Below are 23,351 nucleotides of genomic sequence, written 5' to 3'. Positions count from 1 at the left end.
GGTATTTATGCTCCATCATTTAAGGGATTAACGAAGAAGTTGCTGACTAATTTCCAGTCAATTCACTAATCAGTAATTGTTGCAGCTCTACTATTTTGTTTCATTCTAACCTGCTGGTATTCACCATGTAGCCTATGAGCAGCACAGTCCCTGATTAAATGGCAGCCCGCAGCCTAGACTTGCATGGATGGCTCCTCATATATCTTCTTTGAATTAACTCCCCGGGGTGTGACTCACCTGTCAGTTACAATGTACACAGTTAAGCAACAGTACACTGTTTTGTTTGATGTGGCGTCATGAATACACTCCCTCCGTTGTGTCACAGTGCGGAAACCTGAGCGCTGGGCGGACTAGTCGAGCAGCCAGTTCACTTCCCCTTTCATTCAGGTTACTACGCCTAAGTGACTGTCAGGAGCAGCAACAGGCATGTTACTATCTAAAGTTGGCTGCTGAGGTGAACTTTGGGGTTTATATTCGTGTCTTTCCTCTCTGTTATGATGGGTGAGTCGGACGCAGCCGGGGCCTCCACTCGCAGGAGAAGGGCTACTCTGGCGGCGGCGGGGAGAGGCGTGAGTCTGCAGCCGGTGACCGGGAGTTCTGCGGCGGCGTGTCAGAGCGCAGTGACCGCTGACATAAAAGGAGACGACGGCCAGAGAAAACGGGACCACTCTTTGGAGACAGTCCGGTCTAAATCAAAGAAGGAGAAAAAGAAACCCAGGGGTGACATAAGTGAAAGACTCGGGTGAGTTTTAAAACTTAGCTACCAAAAGTTTATTTTATGGAAAGTTTAGGGATGTTTGATTTGTCTAAATATGTGGCGTAAGCCTAAAAAACCGCACGTTATATTATATTTACATCAAGTTAGTATTATCTTAGTATAAAGCCAGTAGCCTATGCTATGGAAAGCTAGTTTGAATGAGCATGAGAGGGGTGAGCAGCCAGGGTCGTTTGGGGTCGTCCTGCGCAAGCCCACTGATGTCACCCATTCCTTCTCATTTTATTTCACACTTTTCACTACTGCTTGATAGAGTCAGCAAAACTTTAGTAGGCCTACTTAATCTGAGTTACATGGCTGGACCATGTGTCTGTCTCTGTAATAAACTATGCCTTGTGGGCTGTTTCATTGTTCAGGGGCGTATAATGGGGTGGAGGGGTACACTAAAGTATGTACTGTAAGCTAATGGTGATACACCATCATTGGTATTTGGTTATTGTGTGGAGACCAATAGAACACAACTCTGAAAAAACGAGATCAATTTCAACTGTGAAAACTTCACAAATAGCATAAACATTTTTTTCTTATAAAATTGTGAAGTGGGAGCTGCCGCTGGTTCCTGATGTGTCTGCCCCCAATCTGTAATCTCATTTCATATTTTTGTTTTAAGCGACATCCTCAGCATAATTTAACATTGAAACATATGACAAAACCAAAAAAATGTCATAATCCTGTAGGTTTAAATAATGACCATCACTTCCAATTACGAAATCATGTTTTGTCTGTGATTATGACATTTGGGACCGTAGGCGTTCTGTTGTAGTTGGTGGTGTTCGGACATACACCAATTACTACATTACTTACTCCCACTATTGTTTTTTTCTCTCTCTCTCTTTTTTAAATAGAAATACAACTAATTTAGTTAATTTTCAGCTCTCATGTTTTTCAAATAAAAAAGCTCTTATTTGTGGATTTGGTACCTGCCATCTGCCCTGCCCTGGTCCTACCCACAAACGATTTTGCACAAACACACCCGTCAAGTTTTGTTGCTGAGTGCAATTTGCCCTTGTTTTGTGTCTTTTTGAATGAGCAGAGAAGATTCTTGTATTTTTCTCCACATTTCAGTACACATATTGGTCCACAGTGACAAATGCAGAGAGCACAGAAGCCTCAGATTGCATGTTTTTCAGTAACAGAAGTCCAAACACACACACACACAAACACCTGTCCACAATCAAACCAATTTAGCTTGTTTTTTGTTCATAAAATGTTCTTTATAATATTATTCCTCACTTGTTGTGCAAATGATATGATGATGTTGGAGTCAAATAAAAATAAACTTAACTAATCTTGATTGTTGATACATGTACTGTTTTTCATTGCTCAAGATGTCACAAGACACAGGAGTCCCTGCTGAGTTCGGCCAGTGGTTACAATAATTACAGAGGAATTCTCAACTGGTGTGTGGTGATGCTGGTAAGACCAATGCATGAACACATACACAAGATACACACAATTCCAAGTCATTGGACAAAAAAGGACACATTTGAAAACATGATTTGACTCTCCATCTACACAGAACATATTGTTGATGAATGAAAACAGCTTTTGAAAGCAGAATTGGACAAATGTTTCTTTCCGTTGTCAGCAGAGTTAAGAAGCCAAGTTAGTTCCACTTTAGACTCGCTGGTTTTTTGTTTTGTGTTCCAATCATAGATGTATTATAAGAGCTGGATCGGGTGCTCTCAGCTGATTCTTCCCAGTGGCCACTCACATTATTGCAGCAAAAAATCCCACTCTGGCCAGACTTTTTTTAGCCAAGCAATTTTTATAGAACTGAATTGAAGCCATTTTTGGTCCGGTATACAGCTCTTATCATACAACCATGTTTTCAATACAACTGTAATCACACAGTACATACAGTATGTTGTCCTTGATGTGTTTTTCTGTTTTCTAGCAGCCTCTGTATTTTTGCTTTTTCTTCTTCTATCTACAGATATTTAGAAATACTCCACATTATAATTTTTTTTGTCTCCACTTTACATACAGCTATGAGAAGTAGCCCCCACACAAATGCCCCTGCTAAAGATGCAAACAATCCAGCAAACAATCCACTCTAAAGTCCTATAAAACAAATCTGTTTATTGTGAAATGCAAGTTGAGTCAAGGTCTTTTCGACTGATTATTTGAATCATCAGTGTTTAGAGGTTGACCCTAGTTGAAACATAAGATAAGTAACTACAGAGTCAGACACAGAACTGAAATTTCTCCTGCTTTAACTAAACATCACACCATTTGTTCAGGGTCTCCGTCTCTTGAAGAAACAAACTGACAACACTTGTTTGCACAGAAAAACAGCATTTTTAAACATATTACTTCTCAAGACTGATATAATTTTCATGAACACTGCCAGGTCCCTTCTTTACATGTCTTTGTGCATTCTTTTGTTCTACATCAAATGTTTTTAATAAGATTAGATCAGACATCTATGGAAATAATGTAAATTACTATATCAGTTTCTTAAGCTTAAATTATTGCACTCTTTAATACGAGTTTAGTGATAATGTGTTGGTTAAACACTGTCATCCATGTCTAAATTTATGCATGAAAACTGAAAACAAATCATCACTTGTGTAGCATTATTGGTTTAATTCAATTTGTGTCCAGTTGGTTTTCATCATCTCTTTTGCATCACAGACTTGACTATAAACAAGAAGGAGAATGTGGACACTAAACAGATAATCCACTGGTGTGGACTAATACAATCGTATAAATCAAAATGAAATGAAGAAGAATTAGTCTAGATTGTTCTATAAATACCTGCTTGTTCTCAAGCATACTCACTGGGTCTGATTCTGTATCAAATCTGGTTTCCTGCCATCTTAAACACACTGTAAAAAATGTAAGTCTCAGCATGATGTTTTATCTGAAATATCAACCTTATTCTAAGATAGTTTGAATTAAATATGTTACAGTATAGGTAGATGTCTTCTATGAGTTAAGATAAAATACTGATAAACCTGAAATCCCAAAACCCTGTTGTTGTTAAATGTCAGTTTTCTCAAAAATACCCAAATGATGTGCAAGTGTAGTAAAATATATGATTTTATTTCATGTTATTGACAAGTTTATGTCAAGCTCAACACCTTTTGCAGAAGTTCCTCCTCCATATTTGGGAGAGGCTACAGAATATGAAAGAGTAAGAGAGGAGACGAGGCTAGCAAAGCCTGCTTTCTGCTAATCCAGGCTTTGAACACAGATCGTTGTGTTCATCGCAAGAGGTTTTCCTTCATTCCCACTGAACTTCTTCCCCATCCCCAGGCATAGAGCCTTTGTGTCGGGTAATGAGATATTACAATCCGTTTAGAAAGGAGGAGAGTGAAGAGGAGAGATAAAAAAAGGGGATGATGAGAGGGGCAGGATGAATGTATTGAGGAGAGGAAGGAGATGGGGAAAAGGGAGAGGAGGGAAAGTGAAGAAAGAGAGGAAAGGAGAAAGAAAAGTATAGAGGAGGAGAGAGAAAAGTGGAGAAGTGATATGAAGGGATGGGTTTATTCAATTAAGAAGAAAGAAGTGACAAAGCAAATGATAAGAGAAGCATAAAAAGGGAGATATGAGTAGAGAGTATTATTGTGCAACAAACTGAAAGACATTCTGATAAATATCCATAATGCTTGCTTTTTATTACAGGTACTGAGCAATGCTCGCCTCTTCTTAGAAAACCTGTTAAGGTGAGTAAGTTTGAAGTCTTTTGAGGAGCATGTTATGTTTTTTCTCTGTTTTTTTCACATTATTACCTTTTATTTCAAGAGGCCTCCTGTATGTTTAAAATATACCAAACGGAGAGGACCAGATCCACAAAAAGTTCAAACTTCCTTCCTAGTACAAGAGTGCTTTTACTAATCCTTAATCTTTATTGCTTTACTTTGACAATAGATCTTTTCAACAGCATACATTTTGTCATGTCATGGCAGTAAAAGGCAAAGGTGTAATTAATACAACAATAACCAATTTCATTGAGGTGAGCCAGTTTCAGACCTTTCTCACAGCATGTCAAAGCAAGAACAACACAGGTGCCATTAACAATATTAATGATGGCGGAATCGCATTCAGCTTTTACAAATTCATGACCCTTGTACAACACATGATGGTTCACCAGAATGGCTTCCTTGGACACTTGAAAGGAACTGAGCCATTATTAATGTTATACCATACCTGTGCTCTCCCTGTTACGACAAGTCAAACTGCCTGTAGTGAAAATAAAATGTATTTGCATTTTTGAAATGCATGCATCTAGCTAGCCTCGTATGACTTGTCCATCCTTCATTTTTTATTTCAGTTTTTAATCAGTCCTTTCTTTGTTTTGTTTGCCAGGTACGGCATTTTGGTGGATCCTATTCAAGTGGTTTCCTTGTTTGTGAAGGATCCCTATAGCTGGCCGGCAACATGCTTGGTTATTGGTAGGTAAACATTTGGGGCAACATTTCAGTGAGGCAAAACTCAAAGAAGTAATACCACAGTCACTGACAGTCACATGATTAAGTAGCATAACTCTTGTGGTGCAGAGTTGCTCTGCCAATAAACCGGCTACAGAGATAAACGACAAACCGGGATCAACTTCTGTATAAAAGGGCAAGCCGACACAGACACCAACGTGGAGCTGGCGCTGTTGAGTTACACGTCACGCCTCTGAATCTGGAACGCCAACATGCTAAGTAAAAGCAAGATTATGCCTACTTTGGTTGGTTTAGTATTAAAAAAGAAAAAGAGGCTTAACAGCAGATCTTCTTTGCAGCTGTAATACAGAATATCTGTATAAAAGAGCCTTTAGATAACTGGATGAATTCACTGAACTTCTTTTAAAGCAGTGAACATGTTTCTAGGTTTTTTTTGTCCTTTAATACTTGGTGTGATTTGCCAATGTCAATCCATTCCTTGTTTAAGGACACACACACAGGCACATGCTATATTCAAAGTTTTTTTTATATTTATTTTTATGCTACATCACAGTACAAGTCTGCAGTGGTGCAACTCACACTGTCTCTGGAGGGGCAGTCACCTGCCCTATATACTGATATATTGCACACTGGTACTGTACTGCAGCGAGAGGAAGCGACAGAAAGAGAGAGAGAAGTGAGTGGAGGAAAAGGAGAGAAGCTGCGTTGGGAAAGTAGTGAATGGAAGACAACATGAAGTGATTGGTTAGAGAGAGGGCAAGGATACAGGGATAAGAAGAAAGGAGAAGTAGAGAGCTGGTGTGAAGTGCTGCATTGACAAAGGGCAAGAGAAGAATTGAGAGGGGGAGGGAGAGATGGATGGAGTTAAGGTAAATGACTGCACTAACATGGTGAGAATGGGAGTCTGTTTACAGTAGCATGGGCAGTAAAGCAGCACATTTCCAGAGGCATTCATTACTTATTAGAGTCACTTCAGCAACTTACTCACACAAATGCCCAAAAAAAATGAGAAGTCTACATTTTGTGATAGCCAAGTGGGTGAAGTTTGGAAAACAAGACTAAACAGTATTTCATTGAGGCAACTGGCCAATGAGTGACCAAAATGAAATGAAATTTACACTGATGTCAGGTATTTCATTACAAGTCAGCACAAGTCTGTTGCTTCCAAAATATCTCCTAAAAGGTACCACGTAGATACCTGATGAAAGCTTTTGAAACCGGTGGTAAATTGTGCTGTTTGTTCCAGTTTGATGCACATACAACCTCAGTAGTTGCTGTTTATTGAAGATGCACAACAGGCTTGTTTCCAAAAGAGATTCAGATGGTTGAGTGTTGATCTGTGACAAAGAACAACCCTCTCCTTAGTTTGTCCAGTTGCCCTGGGAAACCAGATGTGGACCACTGTTACCCGTTTCATGTGGTTTGGTTGCTATTTGGCAACTACATTATTACTACAGTATGTTTCAATAAACTAAAATAAATGTTTATTGTATGTATATAAATCTTACTTTGGTAAAAAAAATGTCGTTCATATTCCTATTGCAGAAATTGAGGTAAATTTTTGAGGTCTACTTTATATCACACCAACTGCAAATGAAGACATACTGAATAAAATGTTCACTCACACTTCACAGTTTTTACGTGTGCATAATTAGCTTAAATACTGTGTTTGTGTGGTTGTTGTCACATGAAAAAGAGTTTTGCCTGCAAGGCATTTGTTTCTTCTTGAAACTGTCTTGTGCCTTCATAGCAGTAAGTTTACCATGAAGTCCAAATCAAGCATGTGACTTAAATATTGAACGAGTTGAACGAGTTTGGTATGGCAATGCTTATGGATAGCTGCAATCAAAATGTCTTGCAGTATACACATTTGTTCACTCCAGATTAGATGGAATCACATGCTAATGACCTGATTAGGGTCTTAAAATGGAACAATTGTTGCAATTATGTGCCATCAGTGTGGCCCTGCCTAGTCTAGTCGAGATAATGAGCAATCTACATAGCAGCGCTTCCTTTAAGTTCATTCTGCTGTGAGTTAACCTGCAGTAAGAAATTGACGTTTCTGCTCGATAGCATGGTAAAAATTTAGCCTAAATCTCTCCACACAGAATCAGACAGAAACATTATTTTTGGTCCTGTTTTTTAAAATGTGAATATTATAGTAGTTAAAAAATAAGTGTGTAAGATTTAGTGGCATTCATAAGTTTAATTAGTGTATATCCTATGAAACTAAGAATTGTTGTGTTTTTGTTACCTTAGAATGAACCCCTGATATCTACGTAGGGAGCGGGTCCACAGAGCCCACCATATTGCACTGCCATATTTCTACAACAGCTCAGAAAGGACAAACTAAACACTGGCTCCAGAGAGGGCTTTTCACAGCCATTGTAGGTTCTCCTACATTTTTGGAAGGGGAGGGCTTTTCATTTGGCTGCAATTCATGCTAGACACCACTAAATATGACACACTGGTCCTTTAAATGAAAAGCAAGTCTTATTTTTATTTTCTGGCCTTCATTCACTACAGCACCTTCTTGAGTATGAGGCTTATAAGATGTTCTGAAGAAATGCTTTTTGATTAAGAAATTAACTAAATGTTAATGCACAGTTGATTTCCATGTATATAATATGCACATTTTACACACAAGTGTTAAATGCCAGTTAATATAAAACAAGCTCTTTGCGGGAAACCAAATTAGCAACAGTGAAATATGTTTTGTGTATGCACATTCATGTATCTAGCAGTTGGTGTGTGCTGTGCAACACATATGCTCTGTTAGTGCTGCCTCATTTCTTTCATCAGGTGTTGCTGTTTAATTATGTGAGAGTCTGTGACTGTATCTGTTTGTGTGTGTGAGAGCAGGGGCCTGGTAAAAAGGTAGGAGAAAAGCTTAAATAACTTATGTATTCGACTTGAGACTAAACAGTGTAAAACTAATCTAAAATATTGGTTCCATTATAAAGTTCATGATTTAAAGAATATTGAATCCTGCCAAATTTTCAATTCCTAACTTCTGCTTAGCACAAATACAGCCTATTACCACCATATTTTCACATAAGAAGCTTGTTGATCCAGTTTGGTTAGAGTCATGTTTTCACTTTAGCTGAATGATCACATGTTCCTCTGTATGTTTACTATGGGTTTAAGGCTAAAGAAGCCTTTAAGAACTTTGTCTAATCTGCTTGGAATGAGGAAAAACATTGACAAGTTTGGACAGAAAAGGTCTTCACTCAACAGTGACAACAACATACTGTATTACTGTCAGTATACTGTAGTTGTCAGGAAGTTGATAAGTGACTTTCACAATGCAATTTCTGTATATTCCTGTCGCATTTCCTCCCAGTAATGTAACCAGTTAACTCTGATCTTTAATTTCATGACTGGTAGGAAAAAAACTTGCATTTACATTTATAAAAAAGGGAAAATGAAAGATATGTTTGTACACAGTCTTGCATGTTCATATTGTCACCCCGAAGGGATCCTTAAGAAGTGGGCTTGTAAGGAAAATAAAGTTGTAAGATGGATTATTTAAGAGGAACTGACATGAATCTCTCATCCACAGTGTGCAATGTGTTCATTCTGGTGGCTCTTTATACAGAACGGCAATTGTCAATGGTGAGTGGAGAAACCCTACTTGCAATTAAACATCAGAGCATTTTGGATGTTAATTCAAGTACTTAAAATATGAATGTTTAGCTGCTGTGTTTTAGAATAAGTTTAACAACAAATGAATAGCAAGATTTAAGGAATTGCTACCAAAATAATGACAGTTAGTTGGGTGATGGTGGTTGATAATGTCTTGATGTTTCACGCTCTTTTCAGGGTTCATTCAGTGAATTCGTGGGTCTTCTGGTCCATTGCATCAACATTGCAATCATGCTAACATTCCCTGCTGCAGTGGTCCTTATAGTCCCCTCTGTGACCCCAGGTAAAATGTTAAACATACTACCTCTGCAGGCTTGCCATTTACTACTAACTACTGTGCATAACAGAGACAAATAGTTGACTAAGATATTAAGATGCTAAACTACTCTCTGTTCATTTATACTTTACAATGTAGCCATGTGTATAGAACAGAAAATGTCATTGTAATAAAGATTAAGAGGACATTCATATCTTTGCCCTTTAGAGAAACAGTCGACCAGTTTGATAGTGCACTAAAAGACATCTTTTATACCCAGTCATAATTGGAGTCTGTTAGTGGTAATGGACCAGTTGGTCATGACTGGATTATATCCAGCTGGCTCTGTCGAGAGGAGGAGAGGAGATGAGAGGAGAGAAGAAAAGAGGGGAGGGGAGGAGAACAAGGAGAGAAGAGAAGAGTACAGAGGGGAGGAAGGGGGAGAGAAGAGAGGAAAGGGTAGAAAAGGAGAGAGGAGAGTAGAAAAAAGAACAGAAGAAAATGGAAGGAAAGGGAGGAGAAAGGAGAGTATGGGAGAGGAAAGGCGAGTGAAAAAGGGAGGGAGAAGAGGGGAGGGGAAAGAGGAGAAGAGGAGAGGAAAGGGGAGAGAGAGGAAAGGGGAGGAAATAGGAGGAGAGGAAAGGGAAAAGGGGCGAGAGGAGAGGAGAAGAGGGGTGATGCCAAAGTGGGTGTGGTTTGCATTGCAGGGTCATCCAGGGGTCGCTGTCTTCTATCTTCATCATGCTGCCTGACAGAAACTATGGCCGCCCTCCACAAACCATACAATTCATGCTTGATAAATTCCCCTTATTGTACACTACATGATACACTAGCACACTAGAATCTGCATTAAAATCATCATTCATGTCAAAATATAGATCCAACCTTTGAAAAACATTACCATACGTGCATATGTTTTTGGTTAAAAAAAATGTTTTTAGTACCATTCAACATGAAATTCTACCGGCTTGTGAATAATTATTTATTTCCCAAATGGAGCACATTTCTCATTTTGGGGAACTAAGGTAGTCATCTAACTTCCAGTATTACCCCAGGCCAACTTGCATTCATTGTGGTAAAATTTGATCCATTTGAGCCTCCATCGCAGTAACTCAGTCTTTTGTGCTAGTGACCCTTTAATACACCATGACAAGCTATACCAACTTGTGACCCCTCATTACTGGATGAATCATCTTGTGACCACTTATATTCCTCTTATAGCCCCACGTGTGTCCCGACCCTTAGGTTGGGAAGCAATGCTCTTGCGCAGTTATACACTCTTCTCTTGTGTCCTTAACCATAATGAACTTGAACATGTAAAATTATTTGCTGATAAGGTCTCATTTGTCACTTAACCCACAAACTTTCTGCAGTAGGAGTGTTTCACACCATTAACATAATGCATTTAGCTCAGATTTTTTGGCATAACCTCTGTCCTTTATTCTGTGCTTTAGCGGGGACATTTATCACATTATGAGACAGATAGTGAGTTTCTAGTGTAAGCAGTGTTAATTTGGTTGTCCTCTTGAATTTATTAGGCTTTTAAATGTTGACTTGGCCTAGAGACTCATTGTTATAAAGTCCAGTCATTATAACAGGTTTAATGTATTGCATCTAATTCTTTCTCTTTGTTCTTTTCACATTGTTAGCCCCTCTCTTCCTCCTCCTCTCCTCTTCCTCTCCTCTGCTCTCATCTGTTCTCTCACTGGGAGGTGAAGGAGTAGAGGAGTCAGTCCATCTGTCTGTCTGTTCTCCTCTCAGCGCTGCTGTTCACACAGGAAGGGCAATGACAGAGGGCAGGTGTGTGTGTGTGTGTGTGTGTGTGTGTGTGTGTGTGTGTGTGTGTGTGTGTGTGTGTGTGTGTGTGTGTGTGAGTGAAGGGAGCTATTACATTAACTGGATTCTTCTTATGCAACCAGTATTCAATCAGCGTACATAAAGCACAGTGCAAGAATCTGACCTCAAACCTAATTTCAAATCTTATTTGATTTCTTTTGAGGAATACTGTAGCGATGAGGGGAAACTGTTCTCTACTTTCTGCTTTCTCTGCTGCCATTATTTCATTATTTCCCACTGCGTTTGATGTCCTTTAATGTGTATAAGTCTGCTACAAGCGATTTTTGGGATTACATTAAAAAAAAAATAGAAATAGCTGTCTATATCTAATTCTATGCACATCTCAATATAAACTATTCAGTACATTTAAGATATACTTTAGTAAAATTAAAATATACATATTTTGTAAGATTAATAAATCATCATGATCCAGGCATACAACTCAATGAGTATTTAATATAGCTTAAAATAATAACAATTCCTGTTTGGAAATCTTCTTAACTGATAGTAAAACTTTTAATTAGTCACACAAACTGGATGTTACAGTGAAGTCCTGCATACGTTGTATGTTTGACAAGCAGCTGCACAGCTGTTGAACAGTCTGCTACCTTTCTTGATGTGAGTTATATAAGACTGGGGCAAGCAGGAACACTCAAACTAGTACACTTTGAGGACATTTCCTGCCTTTATCACATAGAATAATGCTCACTACTGCAGGTATCTGAGGCACCCGATGACACACACACACACACACACACACACACGCACACACACACACACACATGCCTACACACAGAGTAGCATGTGTAATATGTGAGATAATCTTGGGAAACAGCTCTCACTTTAATTCATCAGGAAAATATAAATTTGTTTGCACAGCACTATAATACAATCAGGTGCAGCAGGTTAAACACAGTGTCCAAGTTCACATCATAGAGCCAAACGTATATTTTTGAAAGCAACCGACTGGCATCTAAGGTACAGCTATCATGTTACCTGGTTCGGCCCGACCTGACATTCATGCCGTGGAACCTGTTTGAACTTTTTTGTCTCTACTGTAAGCACGTTAATTTTAATCCATGAATCATTACAGTTATTGTTCTTGCCATTGTAGACTGTTGACAAAACACAAAAACACATAACATGCAGTCAACAGAGCTGAGATTTAAAAAATATATATATAATAATTGAAAGTAGGTGTTTGTGAGTTCACAGTCAAATTTATGATTTTAGGGGGTGATGTCTGGCTCCTCTGGCATTTTTTTTTTTTTTTTACCACTTACAGTAAGCTCCTTTACTGTGGGTGCGTGTTTTCTTCTATGATCACTATCTGCAGTGGCTGTCTAGGAGCAACATTAAGCCAGAGAGACAGATGGTTAATGGATAAGATCTGCTGGGGTTTGATGCCAGGTGTGCTGACCTCCACCTCACCCTTGTTGGCACAACTGGCAGTTTTTTATTTGAGTGTCTCAGTGTGCCTGTGCAAGTGTATGAGTGTGTTAGTAAATGTTGGTGTGTGTTTTCCTCTCTGTTCTGCTTGATCCTTTTGTATCAAGCATATGGTGACTATTGATAAAAGCTTTGGTAGGTAAACTGCTTGTTTGGCCTGTAGTGTGTGTGTGTGTGTGTGTGTGTGTGTGTGTGTGTGTGTGTGTGTGTGTGTGTGTGTGTGTGTGTGTGTGTGTTGTTTGCTAAACAACATGGTGACTATATAATGATAGTGTGAAAGTTAGTAAGTTGCTCTCATACTTTGCATTGATATCATTTATTTTATTAGGCTTGTTTAACTGTTCAAGATCAAATGACAACTTCTCTTTTTCTTTATCACCTCCTTTTTCACTCTTTCTGTTTCTTTCCTGCCATTCTGTCCCTGTCTCTTCATCTTCCATTCTCAATCCCACACTCTTTCTTCTGCTCATTTGCCCCCCTTCATAATTTCTACTGCCTCTTTCTTGTCATTCATTTCTCGTCATTCATTCAATTTTGTTGTCTTCACTCATTTTTTGAGAAATGTAAGAAAAAGTACAAAAGTACGATCTAACTTGGTACTTTGTGTTAATGGACTTTACATTGTTCAGTGGAATAATATTATCTTTGTTTAAAGATGTTTCAAGTTATTTATTTACTTATTTTCATTAATGCTACACTTATCTTACTAAGAATGAGAATTAAGTGGCAAACAATAAAGTATTTGGTGTCTCAGTGAATATTGGAGGATATGCAATAATTAGCTTTGGCTTCACCTTGCATGTTTCTTTCTTATTTAAGAGGATTTGTTGGGTGTTTTGTTAAATGGTCTTTCTTTGGTATGTATTCTGGTTTGAAAACAATAAAGTTTTTCTTCATGTGCTGCAGGCCAAAATAAAGCTTGATGATGATGCATACTGTTTGTACATCAGTTGCTAACATGGCCTGTTATTACAGCGTTATCCTCATCACGGTATTAACTGTCATCTCGCTCCCTCTCAACCAGTTGGCGGTGCGTTTGCACTTGGTACTTACACTATCCTGTTCCTAAAGCTGTACTCCTATAAGGACGTCAACAAGTGGTGTAGAGAACTAAGCACTGCCAAGGCCAAGAAACTGTCCAGGTCACTGTCATGTAAGTTACACACACACACACAAACACATAACATTAATTACACACACACACACACACACACACACACACACATATATATATATATATAGATGAGCAGGGACATTATACAGACCTGTTACAGTTATTTGTAAGATGTCTGTAACATCTATTTGAAAATGGTTTAGCTGCTTTCTAGATGGTCTGGCAGTCTTTGCACATGTTGTTGTAGTGACATCTAATGGCAGACATGTTTTACTGCAGATATTAGATTAAAAAATGGACAGTTAAACATAAGGTAACCACTACAATACTCTTTTGACTCCTGTGACTATGAAACAAACAATGCTTTGTGTTTGGCTCGTTTACTGTCTATTTGTCAAGTGTGTTTTATTAAAGATGGAATGCATAGTGGAGGACAGGAACGCAGTCTACATTTTTAATTGTAAAAGAAGACAAAGAAAATACAACAAACAGTGTCCAAAATAAACACACACAAAAAAACTACACATCTTGACACGTGTGCCCACCCACCCCACGCCCTCCCCTTCTGCTCAGTGTGTACTATAATACAGTATGTCAGAGGTTGCGGTGGAAAGTGATTAAGATAGCAGGTGAAGAGTCGTTTACTGTCTATTGGAATTTCATGAGTACAATAAAACATATTATGCGGTATAACTTGTCTGCATATTTGAATTGTTTCCCACAGGTCCCTCAGCACAGCACTTCAGTGACAACCGTAAGGTGTGTTATCCTGGTAACCTCACCATCAGAGGTACTCAGACACATCTTTGTAGTGTTCATATGAACTGAAATTCATCATGTTTTCACCACTACCTCGGGAATTTCACTGATTAATTCTGTCAAATTTATCCCCCTCACTCTCTGTAGACATGTACTACTTTGCCTTAGCTCCAACTCTGTGCTATGAGCTCAACTTTCCTCGCTCCCCTAAGATTCGCATGAGCTTCCTGCTGAGGAGGCTATTCGAGATGGTGAGGAAATGTCAGCCAGTGAATACTGCCTTTACCGTAGTTGTGTGGTCAGCACAGACACAGGAGGGACCTTTTTTTGAGGCTGTACTCAAAAGTGCACGCACCCTGCTGTTGACAGGTTAGAATTCACTATCCACGGTGGTGAAAAGGAAGATTAATTCATTTCTTCATCAGTCATAAAGGTTTTGGTAACATTTTAAAAACTTACTGTTGAAATCAGGTGACATGGTTCAGAGTCCAATAGGGCAAACAACATGATCTGTAGGATATGTAAACCATATCTGTCTGTAGTAATGACCCAGCTCTTTGTAGATAACCTCTTTCTGTTATCTATGGTAATGCACTTCCCATATTCTCTGTTGACCTTTGGTAATAATGACAATTCATCACTGTGAAATAATGCCACTCACTCTCTTTTTCTTTGACCCTAGCTGTTCTTCATCCAGATGTTAGTTGGTCTTACTCAACAGGTAAACCAAAACTGTTGTATACATCAAAATTTAATTTCCAACAATGCAGTAACGTAATTAAAATCTCATTGTAGGGGATAAGTTTGTGATTGAAATATTGTAACATATAGCAATTACTCCTATGTAAAATGTATGTCTTAAAAGCATCTGAACACTGTTTACTTCTCTTGCCATCAGTGGATGATTCCCATCATTCAAAGCTCCATGAAACCACTTGAGGTGAGGACAATAGAATGACAGAGAAGCTTGAGCTGCACAAACCAACATGGTGTCATGTTGTTTTCAAAGTCAAGGAGCTGCTAGCATTGTTTGTTAATCTACAAGTCATTCTCCTCTCCTCTCCTCTCCTCTCCTCTCCTCTCCTCTCCTCTCCTCTCCTCTCCTCTCCTCTCCTCTCCTCTCCTCTCCTCTCCTCTCCTCTCCTCTCCTCTCCTCTCCTCTCCTCTCCTCTCCTCTCCTCTTCCTCTTCTTTCATCTCCTGCTGTAGGACATGGATCTGTCCAGGATGACTGAGAGACTCTTGAGATTAGCTGTGAGTGCAAACCCAACATACAACAATATAAGAACCATTTACTAATGTTTATTGTCTTTAGTTGATAAGAAGAACATTAAAGAATTAAACAGCAAAACATGCAGTAAGACATGAAGAGCCACAACAGTAGTGTCAGTAATAAGAACAAACAAATGCCACAAGTATGAATTTTACCTCTTTCGATAGTGTTTTGGACTTAAAATATTGTTCAGTTTCATTTCCAGTGATCATTTCTCACTGTTATAGCAAATACACGTGTTATCAATCACCTCTTTGACTTAGCATTGAACCTATGATTAGTTTTAATTTTTCAAGTTGGTTACACAACGGCTACACATACGACAGCATTTACTGAACCATAGTTTGTATATTGCCGTGTATATCTTGGCACTATGTTGATAGTGTGGGTTGGAAGCAAGTTGCTTCAGGCTTTTGCTTGTACTTAGTTTTGGCATCGCTACCTGTTTTTCTTTTGCAACAGTCATATATCCTTTTCCTGTTTATGTTGATCCTTTTTTTCGTTAACATTTCTTCTTATCCAGGTTCCCAACCACTTGTTGTGGTTGATGTTTTTCTACTGGTTCTTCCACTCATCTCTGAACTTCTCAGCTGAGCTGCTGCGCTTTGGAGACAGGCAGTTCTACAATGACTGGTGGTGCGTACCTGTGTGTGGTTGTGTCTGTGTTGTTTATGAATTTTATGAGGTGTGATGGAGTGTGGGGAAGGACTGTCTGGGCTTGTGCAGTGTGGAGGTGGTTGATGCCTGGATGTGCATACACACTTGTAAATGGAAATTTGAGAACTGTACAGGTCTGTAAGCACATGTGAAGCATTTTTTCAGTACTTTGGAAAACAGATTGATGGGTAAAGTCATAGATGTCAAGTCAAGTTATAAATGCATGTCTGTGGGATTGGATGACTTGTGTATTGCACTTTTATTTGCTGATATTAGTCTGTTAATATAGGATAATTACCTTGGGATAATTACTCATTTTATTTTCCTGCGTGTCAGTAAAGGTTCTAGACCTTTTTCGTGTTCATCAATATTAATGAAAGTGCCTTAGATCCCTTATTTAGACCCTGTAATGCTCTTCGTTCAGGAACTCTGAGACGGTGACATATTTCTGGCAGAACTGGAACATCCCTGTTCACAAGTGGTGTCTACGGTGAGTTATTCGCACACTAACGCACTGAGACGGAGCAATGAAATTCATTGGTTCACAAGTGAACCCAGGGAGACAGACTTAACAAGGCACAGTGATGTATTTGGGAAACCAATTCATCTGACTGTGGAAGTAAGTGTTAGTAATAAATACAGCGTCTGCCTGCAGCAAGATCCAGATACACTAACACTGCAGCAGGAGTAAATGCAGTCAGGTTATATCGAACAAGACAAAGGAAATGAAAGATCATTTAAATGCTTTAAAGCCTCACAGCATGGAGAGTTACATGCCATGCATTTCAACATACAGTATTACACATAAATAAACTAAATAATGACAGTTTAGTGTATTTGACTCTCTGCAGTATATGTCCATCACTCCTTCTATCTATGCATTAACTTTCCTCATCTGTTCTTCTGTCTGTTTTATAGTCACTTTTACAAGCCGCTGCTGAGGACGGGATTTAGTAAAATGGTCAGCCAATCAGCAGTTTTCTTCTTGTCTGCCTTTTTCCATGAGGTAAGACCACTCTCTCTGCTTATGTGAACACTGTAGTAAACGCTGTACGTTGAACTTCATACGTTTTCAGTTGAAGTGATTTAACACTTTTCTGTCTGTCTGTTGCTCTCAGTACCTGGTTAGCGTTCCTCTGAGGATGTTCAGACTGTGGGCCTTTATGGGCATGATGGCTCAGGTAATTGATGCATATAACTTGTGAAGAGATACAGCTGTGGTGAACACAAATCTTGTATCAGGACTGCACTGTGCTAAAAATGTTTCACTGAAAACTGTGATAAATGAATTGTGATATGGCTAGAGCATTTTTTGTTTTGTGTATTGGTAGTGTGGCACAAATAGTTCATCTGTGTATGAAGACAAGTGGATTATGTTACTTTTGACTCCTATGGGACATTTTAAAAGGTGTTCCCAGTGTTTGGCTTTGGCCTGAGTATTGTTAACTTAATTAATGACCTCATTAGGATAGGAGGGCATATTTGATGTATCATGTTTTTTTTGGGGTGGGGGGTTTGCAGAAAAATAGGTTACTTAAGTGCATCTTATTCTTTGCTGACTTTGTGTTATTCACTTTAATGTGCTGAGTCACACAACAAATACATACACAGAAAACTTCAGACTGTTATTAGTTTTTCAAAACATAATCACTTTCTATGTTTACCTATTTTATTTGCTCATCAGCTTCCATTAGCCTGGTTCGTAGGCCGTTTTCTGCGTGGTAACTACGGCAACGCAGCTGTGTGGATGTCAATCATCATTGGCCAGCCATTCGCCGTCCTGATGTACGTCCATGATTACTACGTCCTGCACAACAGACAGGAGGTTGACTGATGCACATACACACACACACTATGATTTTCTTAACTGGTCTCACTCTTCTTCTATCAGCAATTCATACATACAGACAAACAAACAGAAACATAAATATCACTACCATTAAGTGCAAAGAAACAGACAGTGCCTATATGGCAGGATTAGCTTCATCCTGATTATAAAAATGTTTAGATTAGATGGAAATTTCAGAAAAGATTAAAAATTGTAGAATATTTAAAGAGGACAGTGTAGAAAAAAGGTTAATCTGGAAACTCTTTTCTAACTAAGGGAGACAGGTTTTACCTCTGTATCAAGTGATATACAGTAGTAGTGCATTGTATTACTCAGGTGATTTTTTATAATCTTGGAAAAACCGTAGATGGTCAGTTTTAGCTGAAATGTTAGTTGAATGGATAATTTATCAAATTGCCTTTTTCACTGCAAAAACAGCAACATGCAGCTTTTTATAGATTTTTACCGTAGAGGTTATGCTTCTCTTCAGCTGTTTGTGGACAGTAAGGTCAATCATTTTGTCATATGTTAAGTTGACAACATGATCAAAGTGCCTCGGTAGAAGTTATGAACGAGATATATTCTTTGCTGTGTTTCTTCCTTCCTTTATCCTGAGCCACAGCGGCCTTAATCTGTCAGGTTTTACTGCGAGAAAGAACATGTTCACTACACAAAATGAATGTATGTAGGCAGGATTGTTATGATATATGATGATTTGATAATATAACTTTTATTTCAAAGATATGTCACTTTTCAGTCACGAAAAGACCAACATTATGTGTATGTTTTTTGTGTGTCTACCAGAAGTGCCATTAATACAGCACAAATACAATCACTTCAACACTTAGAAAAGCTTTTTTTGATCAGCAATAAAAAAATAAATATAAATAAAAAACAGACGGTACTCAATATGAATGGATATTTTTTAATGTTTGTTTGTATTTATATCTGTGTCTAAATACAACATGTGTGTGTCTTAAAATAAAGAGTTCTATTCAGGTTGTGTTATTAAGTGTGGATTATTTTATGTCAAGAAGTGTTTTTCTATGTGAGTAAACATGACACTTGAAATGGATAAACAGACAAAGTGAGGGAAGTACATTCAGCACATTGGAGTCTGGGGCATCTGCAGTCATTCAGTGAACAAGCACTGAAAAGTTATCACATTACTGATCTTCTGTACTACTCCTGTAGAGGAGAGTCATCAAGGAGAGAATCCCTGACCCACATATAATTAAGTGGATTAAATATTTGAGCTACACTATTCTAGTGTGAAACCCTGTTACAGTATATGGTTAAATATCATCTGTATGGGATTAGACACTAGTCACAGTCACTTGTCCACAGTCTATCTCAAGGTGTTTTTAGCAGATATTTACTGTAAACTGAAGATTATGTGAGTGAATGTTGCCTGTTTGACTATTAAACCAGTCTAGAAGAATCTCTTTTCAGTCTTTAGTTGCTGAATGGCTTTTAAATAAGGCTCCGATTTTCTTTCATCTGTACATGTAAAGATGGAGGAGACTGTATTAATAGATTTTGTAGACCTGTGAAAATAATACCAGTGCATGTCATACAAATGCCAATCTATCAGACATGCATCTCCCTAGATGCCGCAATAATCTAAATCAGATCACACGGCTAGAAAAGTTTAAAAAGTTGGCCATCATTATAAACCTGTTTTTTTTTATCCACAATCTTGCAGTTTTGCTCTCTGTACCATCAAGTGATTGAGATCTATCTTCACAAGGCACTTAGTCATTTTCCAGCAGCAACGACTACCATTCATTCCTAAAGGCTTCGGAAACACTACTTTAAGCCCCTAAAAACTAAATGTACTGGCCCCTTAACACTGATCCAGTGTTTTGTAGTACATCAATCTTTCTGTCACTGATTGCTTATATGTTGTTGGGGGGCTCTGAGGGAATCCATACCCTCAATATACCTTCAGGCAGTGATTCAGCTCCACATATCTTTACTGAGGTTAATGTGTGCTCTGGCTCTCATCAAGGTTGACGCTTCATCAGGCCCCCGACTCCTCCTTCCCTAAAGGTGGGATATGACCCTTGTGCTCCAGTCATATCTTTATTCAAAGCAAAATTTAATCCTGAAACGTTGGTCAAACTAATCTTTTCTTAAAATATAGTGTACCTCTATTCTGCTCAATCCCACATTATGAATAATGTTAAATTTCCTGTATCAAATTGCTCTTTAAAAGGACCCGAAAGTCTCTTTTGTAGCATATCCTCATTTTATTCATTTTCTATGACTACTCTGAGATCACAATAATAATGTCATGCCTTGAAATAAAAATCACTGACCAAAGTCATTTTGGACAGACATTTTATTGAAAACATAAAATGCAAATGACATTTACCACATCTCTGTGCCGTTTCCATATGAAATGTGTATTAATTCTCAGATTCTCTAGTGTTAACTACACTCACAGACATTTACCACACCACATTACCACCATCATTAATCAGAGTCGTCACTATTAGGCTACCTACCAGGCTTAAAATAATGTCAAGACAGCAGCACACATTATTTACCACTTTGCCAAGGGTCATATCATCCAGGGGCACAAAATATCAGTGTGTGTGTGTGTGTGTGTGTGTGTGTGTGTGTGTGTGTGTGTGTGTGTGTGTGTGTGTGTGTGTGTGTGTGTGTGTGTGTGTGTGTGTGTGTGTGTGTGTGTGTGTGCCTGTGTGCCTGTGTGTCTGTGTGTCTGTGTGCATGGGTTTAGATTTGTTATCCAGAGATGCAAGGCCAGGTCTGTGAATCTGTATTTTGTCACGCTGACAGTAAATTAAACAGCAAGTCTACACCAAATCACAAAGTGTCTGTAGGCGCGTCTGTACGTGCTCTGTGATTGTGACATTTGGTTAAACAATCGTCAGCGGAGATTAGAACGTAGATGTGACAGCAGACATAGCTTTACAGGATACACAATACGATATAGAGTGTCAGCCCACACTAAAAATGTATACCAGTGGGGTTTTTCTTCATGTCAAAAAGGGCTTGATGCACTATTTCAGCAGTGGTATAAGGGGGACTGAGCTTCTTTTTTTTTTTTTTTTTAATGTTATCTGTCATGTAGGGCCCACTGGAAACAAGCACATGACCATTTTTAATATGGTTTGATAAATACTGGCTGTATGATAATGTGCTAATTATTTTTAATACATTGTTCATTCATCATTTTACTGACAGGTGCACAATTGAAGTCTCACACTGTTGAACAATAAATACTCTAGTTGTGGGTTTTTCACATGTTCATCTCACATCTTACTAAAAAGAATACGTGTAATTTATTGCACAAGCAATCAATTATTCATAACTCCCATCAAACTGAAGATATCAGCAACCAGTGCCAAAAGGTTAGCTGAGTGTTCACTGCAGGACAGCAGTAATCCCCCCCCATTCCTGACAAATAACCACGAGAGAACAGGGGGGAGTGGAGTAAAAAGTGCAGAAACATCGTCATCCCTCGTCCATCTTCACTATTCAGACTGTTCCTGACATAAACAAAGCTTTCCAGTTCCCCTTGCTGGACACTGACTTGCCTTCCCTGTACCAGTACAGACATATACACACACAGACACATATAGTGATCCATGGGTCATTTGTACACCTACACAGACAGATATACTGCACATTTGCTTTGTCTAATTACTTTTTCACATACCCCCCCTCACTCTCCTTTTCTGTCCCCATCCTGCTCATTGTCTTTTTGTTCATCCTCAGTAACAGGTTGATCCATGGCTCTTCTCCTGACATCCGTTATTCCGGATCTTTCCGAGCAACGCTGACAAGCTGTGAGTGATGATGATCCTCTAGACAGGAAACCAGGAGACACAAACCTGTCTCATCCTGCAAGATGGATGGAGCGCAAGTCCAGGGACGAGTTATAAAGAGACAGACCGAGCCTTACATTTGAATACAACTTTTAGTCAGACGTGTAATTTAACTGATGCACAAAACAATACATGTATCCTAAATAGCTGCTTGAAGGAGGCATTTAATTTAGCTTTTGAGTTTTGCTTGATGTATAACTTTGTACATTCAAAGTGTATTACTGGTCAAGTAAGTTATACAATCAATTTATTCACATTTTACAAGGAATTCAAACATTTCTTATGGGTATGTCCTGTCTGGCAATAGCACATCAATTTGGTTTAATGTCATGTATCTAAAACATACTTCTTGTGCATCACTTTCATACATTTTCTGAAAAGGTCAGTATAGCTAGAAGCGTTTTGTATTTCTTCATCTTCTTCTGTCAAACTGTGTGTCTCCTCATTATCACATCCACAATGCAGAATATATCAACCACAACACGATACTTAACTTTGTTTTCAATCTCTTCCTCTTATCATATTCAGTATCATATTCAGTACTTCTTTAATACATTTAACGATGGAAACAAGTTAATCATCTTGGGAGATCGATGATACTACCCTCCATTGTTGGTAAAAATAATTCTCAGGATGAAGAGAGCATCAATAATCATGATGTTTGACCTCAGCCGTGTGAGAATTGCGTTTATATGAGTTTATCTTTAATACATCACATGAAAGTAGTTATGAGAGGACAGTTGCAGTGCATCATATCTGATCTAAAGCCTTTTCTTAAATAATGGATTTTCAACAAGGCAAGGCAAGGCAAGGCAGTTTTATTTATATAGCGCATTTCATACACAGTGGCAACTCAATGTGCTTTACATAAAAGAAACATTTAACAGAAAAAATTGAAAAAACATGGAATTTGAGAAATAAAAATAAAACCCAATCATCCAACACATACATACCCCCCCCCCCCCCCACCACCCCACACACACACTAATAATAAAAACAAAGTACAGAAACATAGAAAGAGAGAATAAAATACTATAATATTGAGTATTAAAAATAAGATTGCAGCATAAAATAATGATTTGCTTTAAAATCATTAAAAGGACATAGAGTGCAAATGAAAGATTAAAATTTAAAGTGCTTTGAAAGAGCTCAATCATAAGCACAGGAGAAAAGAAGTGTTTTTAACCTGGATTTAAAAATATTCACAGTTGGGGCTGATTTCAGTTCTGCCGGTAGTTTGTTCCAGTTGTGTGCAGCATAACAGCTAAAAGCTGCTTCACCATGTTTAGTCTGAACTCTGGGCTCCACTATCTGACCTGAGTCAGTAGATCTCAGAGCTCTACTGGGTTTATATTCTACTAACATGTCATTCATGTATTCTGGACCTAACCATTCAGTGATTTGTAGACCAGTAGCATAACTTTAAAATCTATTCTATAGCTGACTGGGAGCCAGTGTAAAGACTTTAGAACTGGAGTAATGTGCTCTGATCTCTTTGTTCTGGTT

General features: G+C 38.4%; 1 protein-coding gene across 1 annotated transcript; it reads left to right on the top strand.

Moving 5' to 3' along the window:
• Window positions 1-351: 351 nt before the first annotated feature.
• dgat1b (diacylglycerol O-acyltransferase 1b) lies at window positions 352-18,104 on the top strand. Its single transcript, XM_062422321.1, has 17 exons — window positions 352-742; window positions 2,104-2,191; window positions 4,406-4,446; window positions 5,090-5,175; window positions 8,735-8,787; window positions 8,995-9,100; window positions 13,383-13,511; window positions 14,197-14,262; window positions 14,379-14,482; window positions 14,914-14,952; window positions 15,130-15,171; window positions 15,440-15,484; window positions 16,027-16,139; window positions 16,585-16,650; window positions 17,079-17,166; window positions 17,279-17,341; window positions 17,845-18,104. The coding sequence occupies exons 1-17, from the start codon at window positions 495-497 to the stop codon at window positions 17,992-17,994; spliced, it is 1,527 nt and encodes a 508-aa protein (XP_062278305.1). The 5' UTR covers window positions 352-494; the 3' UTR covers window positions 17,995-18,104.
• The last annotated feature ends 5,247 nt before the right edge of the window (window positions 18,105-23,351 follow it).

The sequence above is a fragment of the Scomber scombrus genome, chromosome 7 (assembly GCF_963691925.1).
Source record: "Scomber scombrus chromosome 7, fScoSco1.1, whole genome shotgun sequence".
Taxonomy (NCBI): domain Eukaryota; kingdom Metazoa; phylum Chordata; class Actinopteri; order Scombriformes; family Scombridae; genus Scomber; species Scomber scombrus.
Note: the sequence above shows the minus strand (reverse complement) of the source record. Positions and strands in the feature narration are given on the sequence as shown.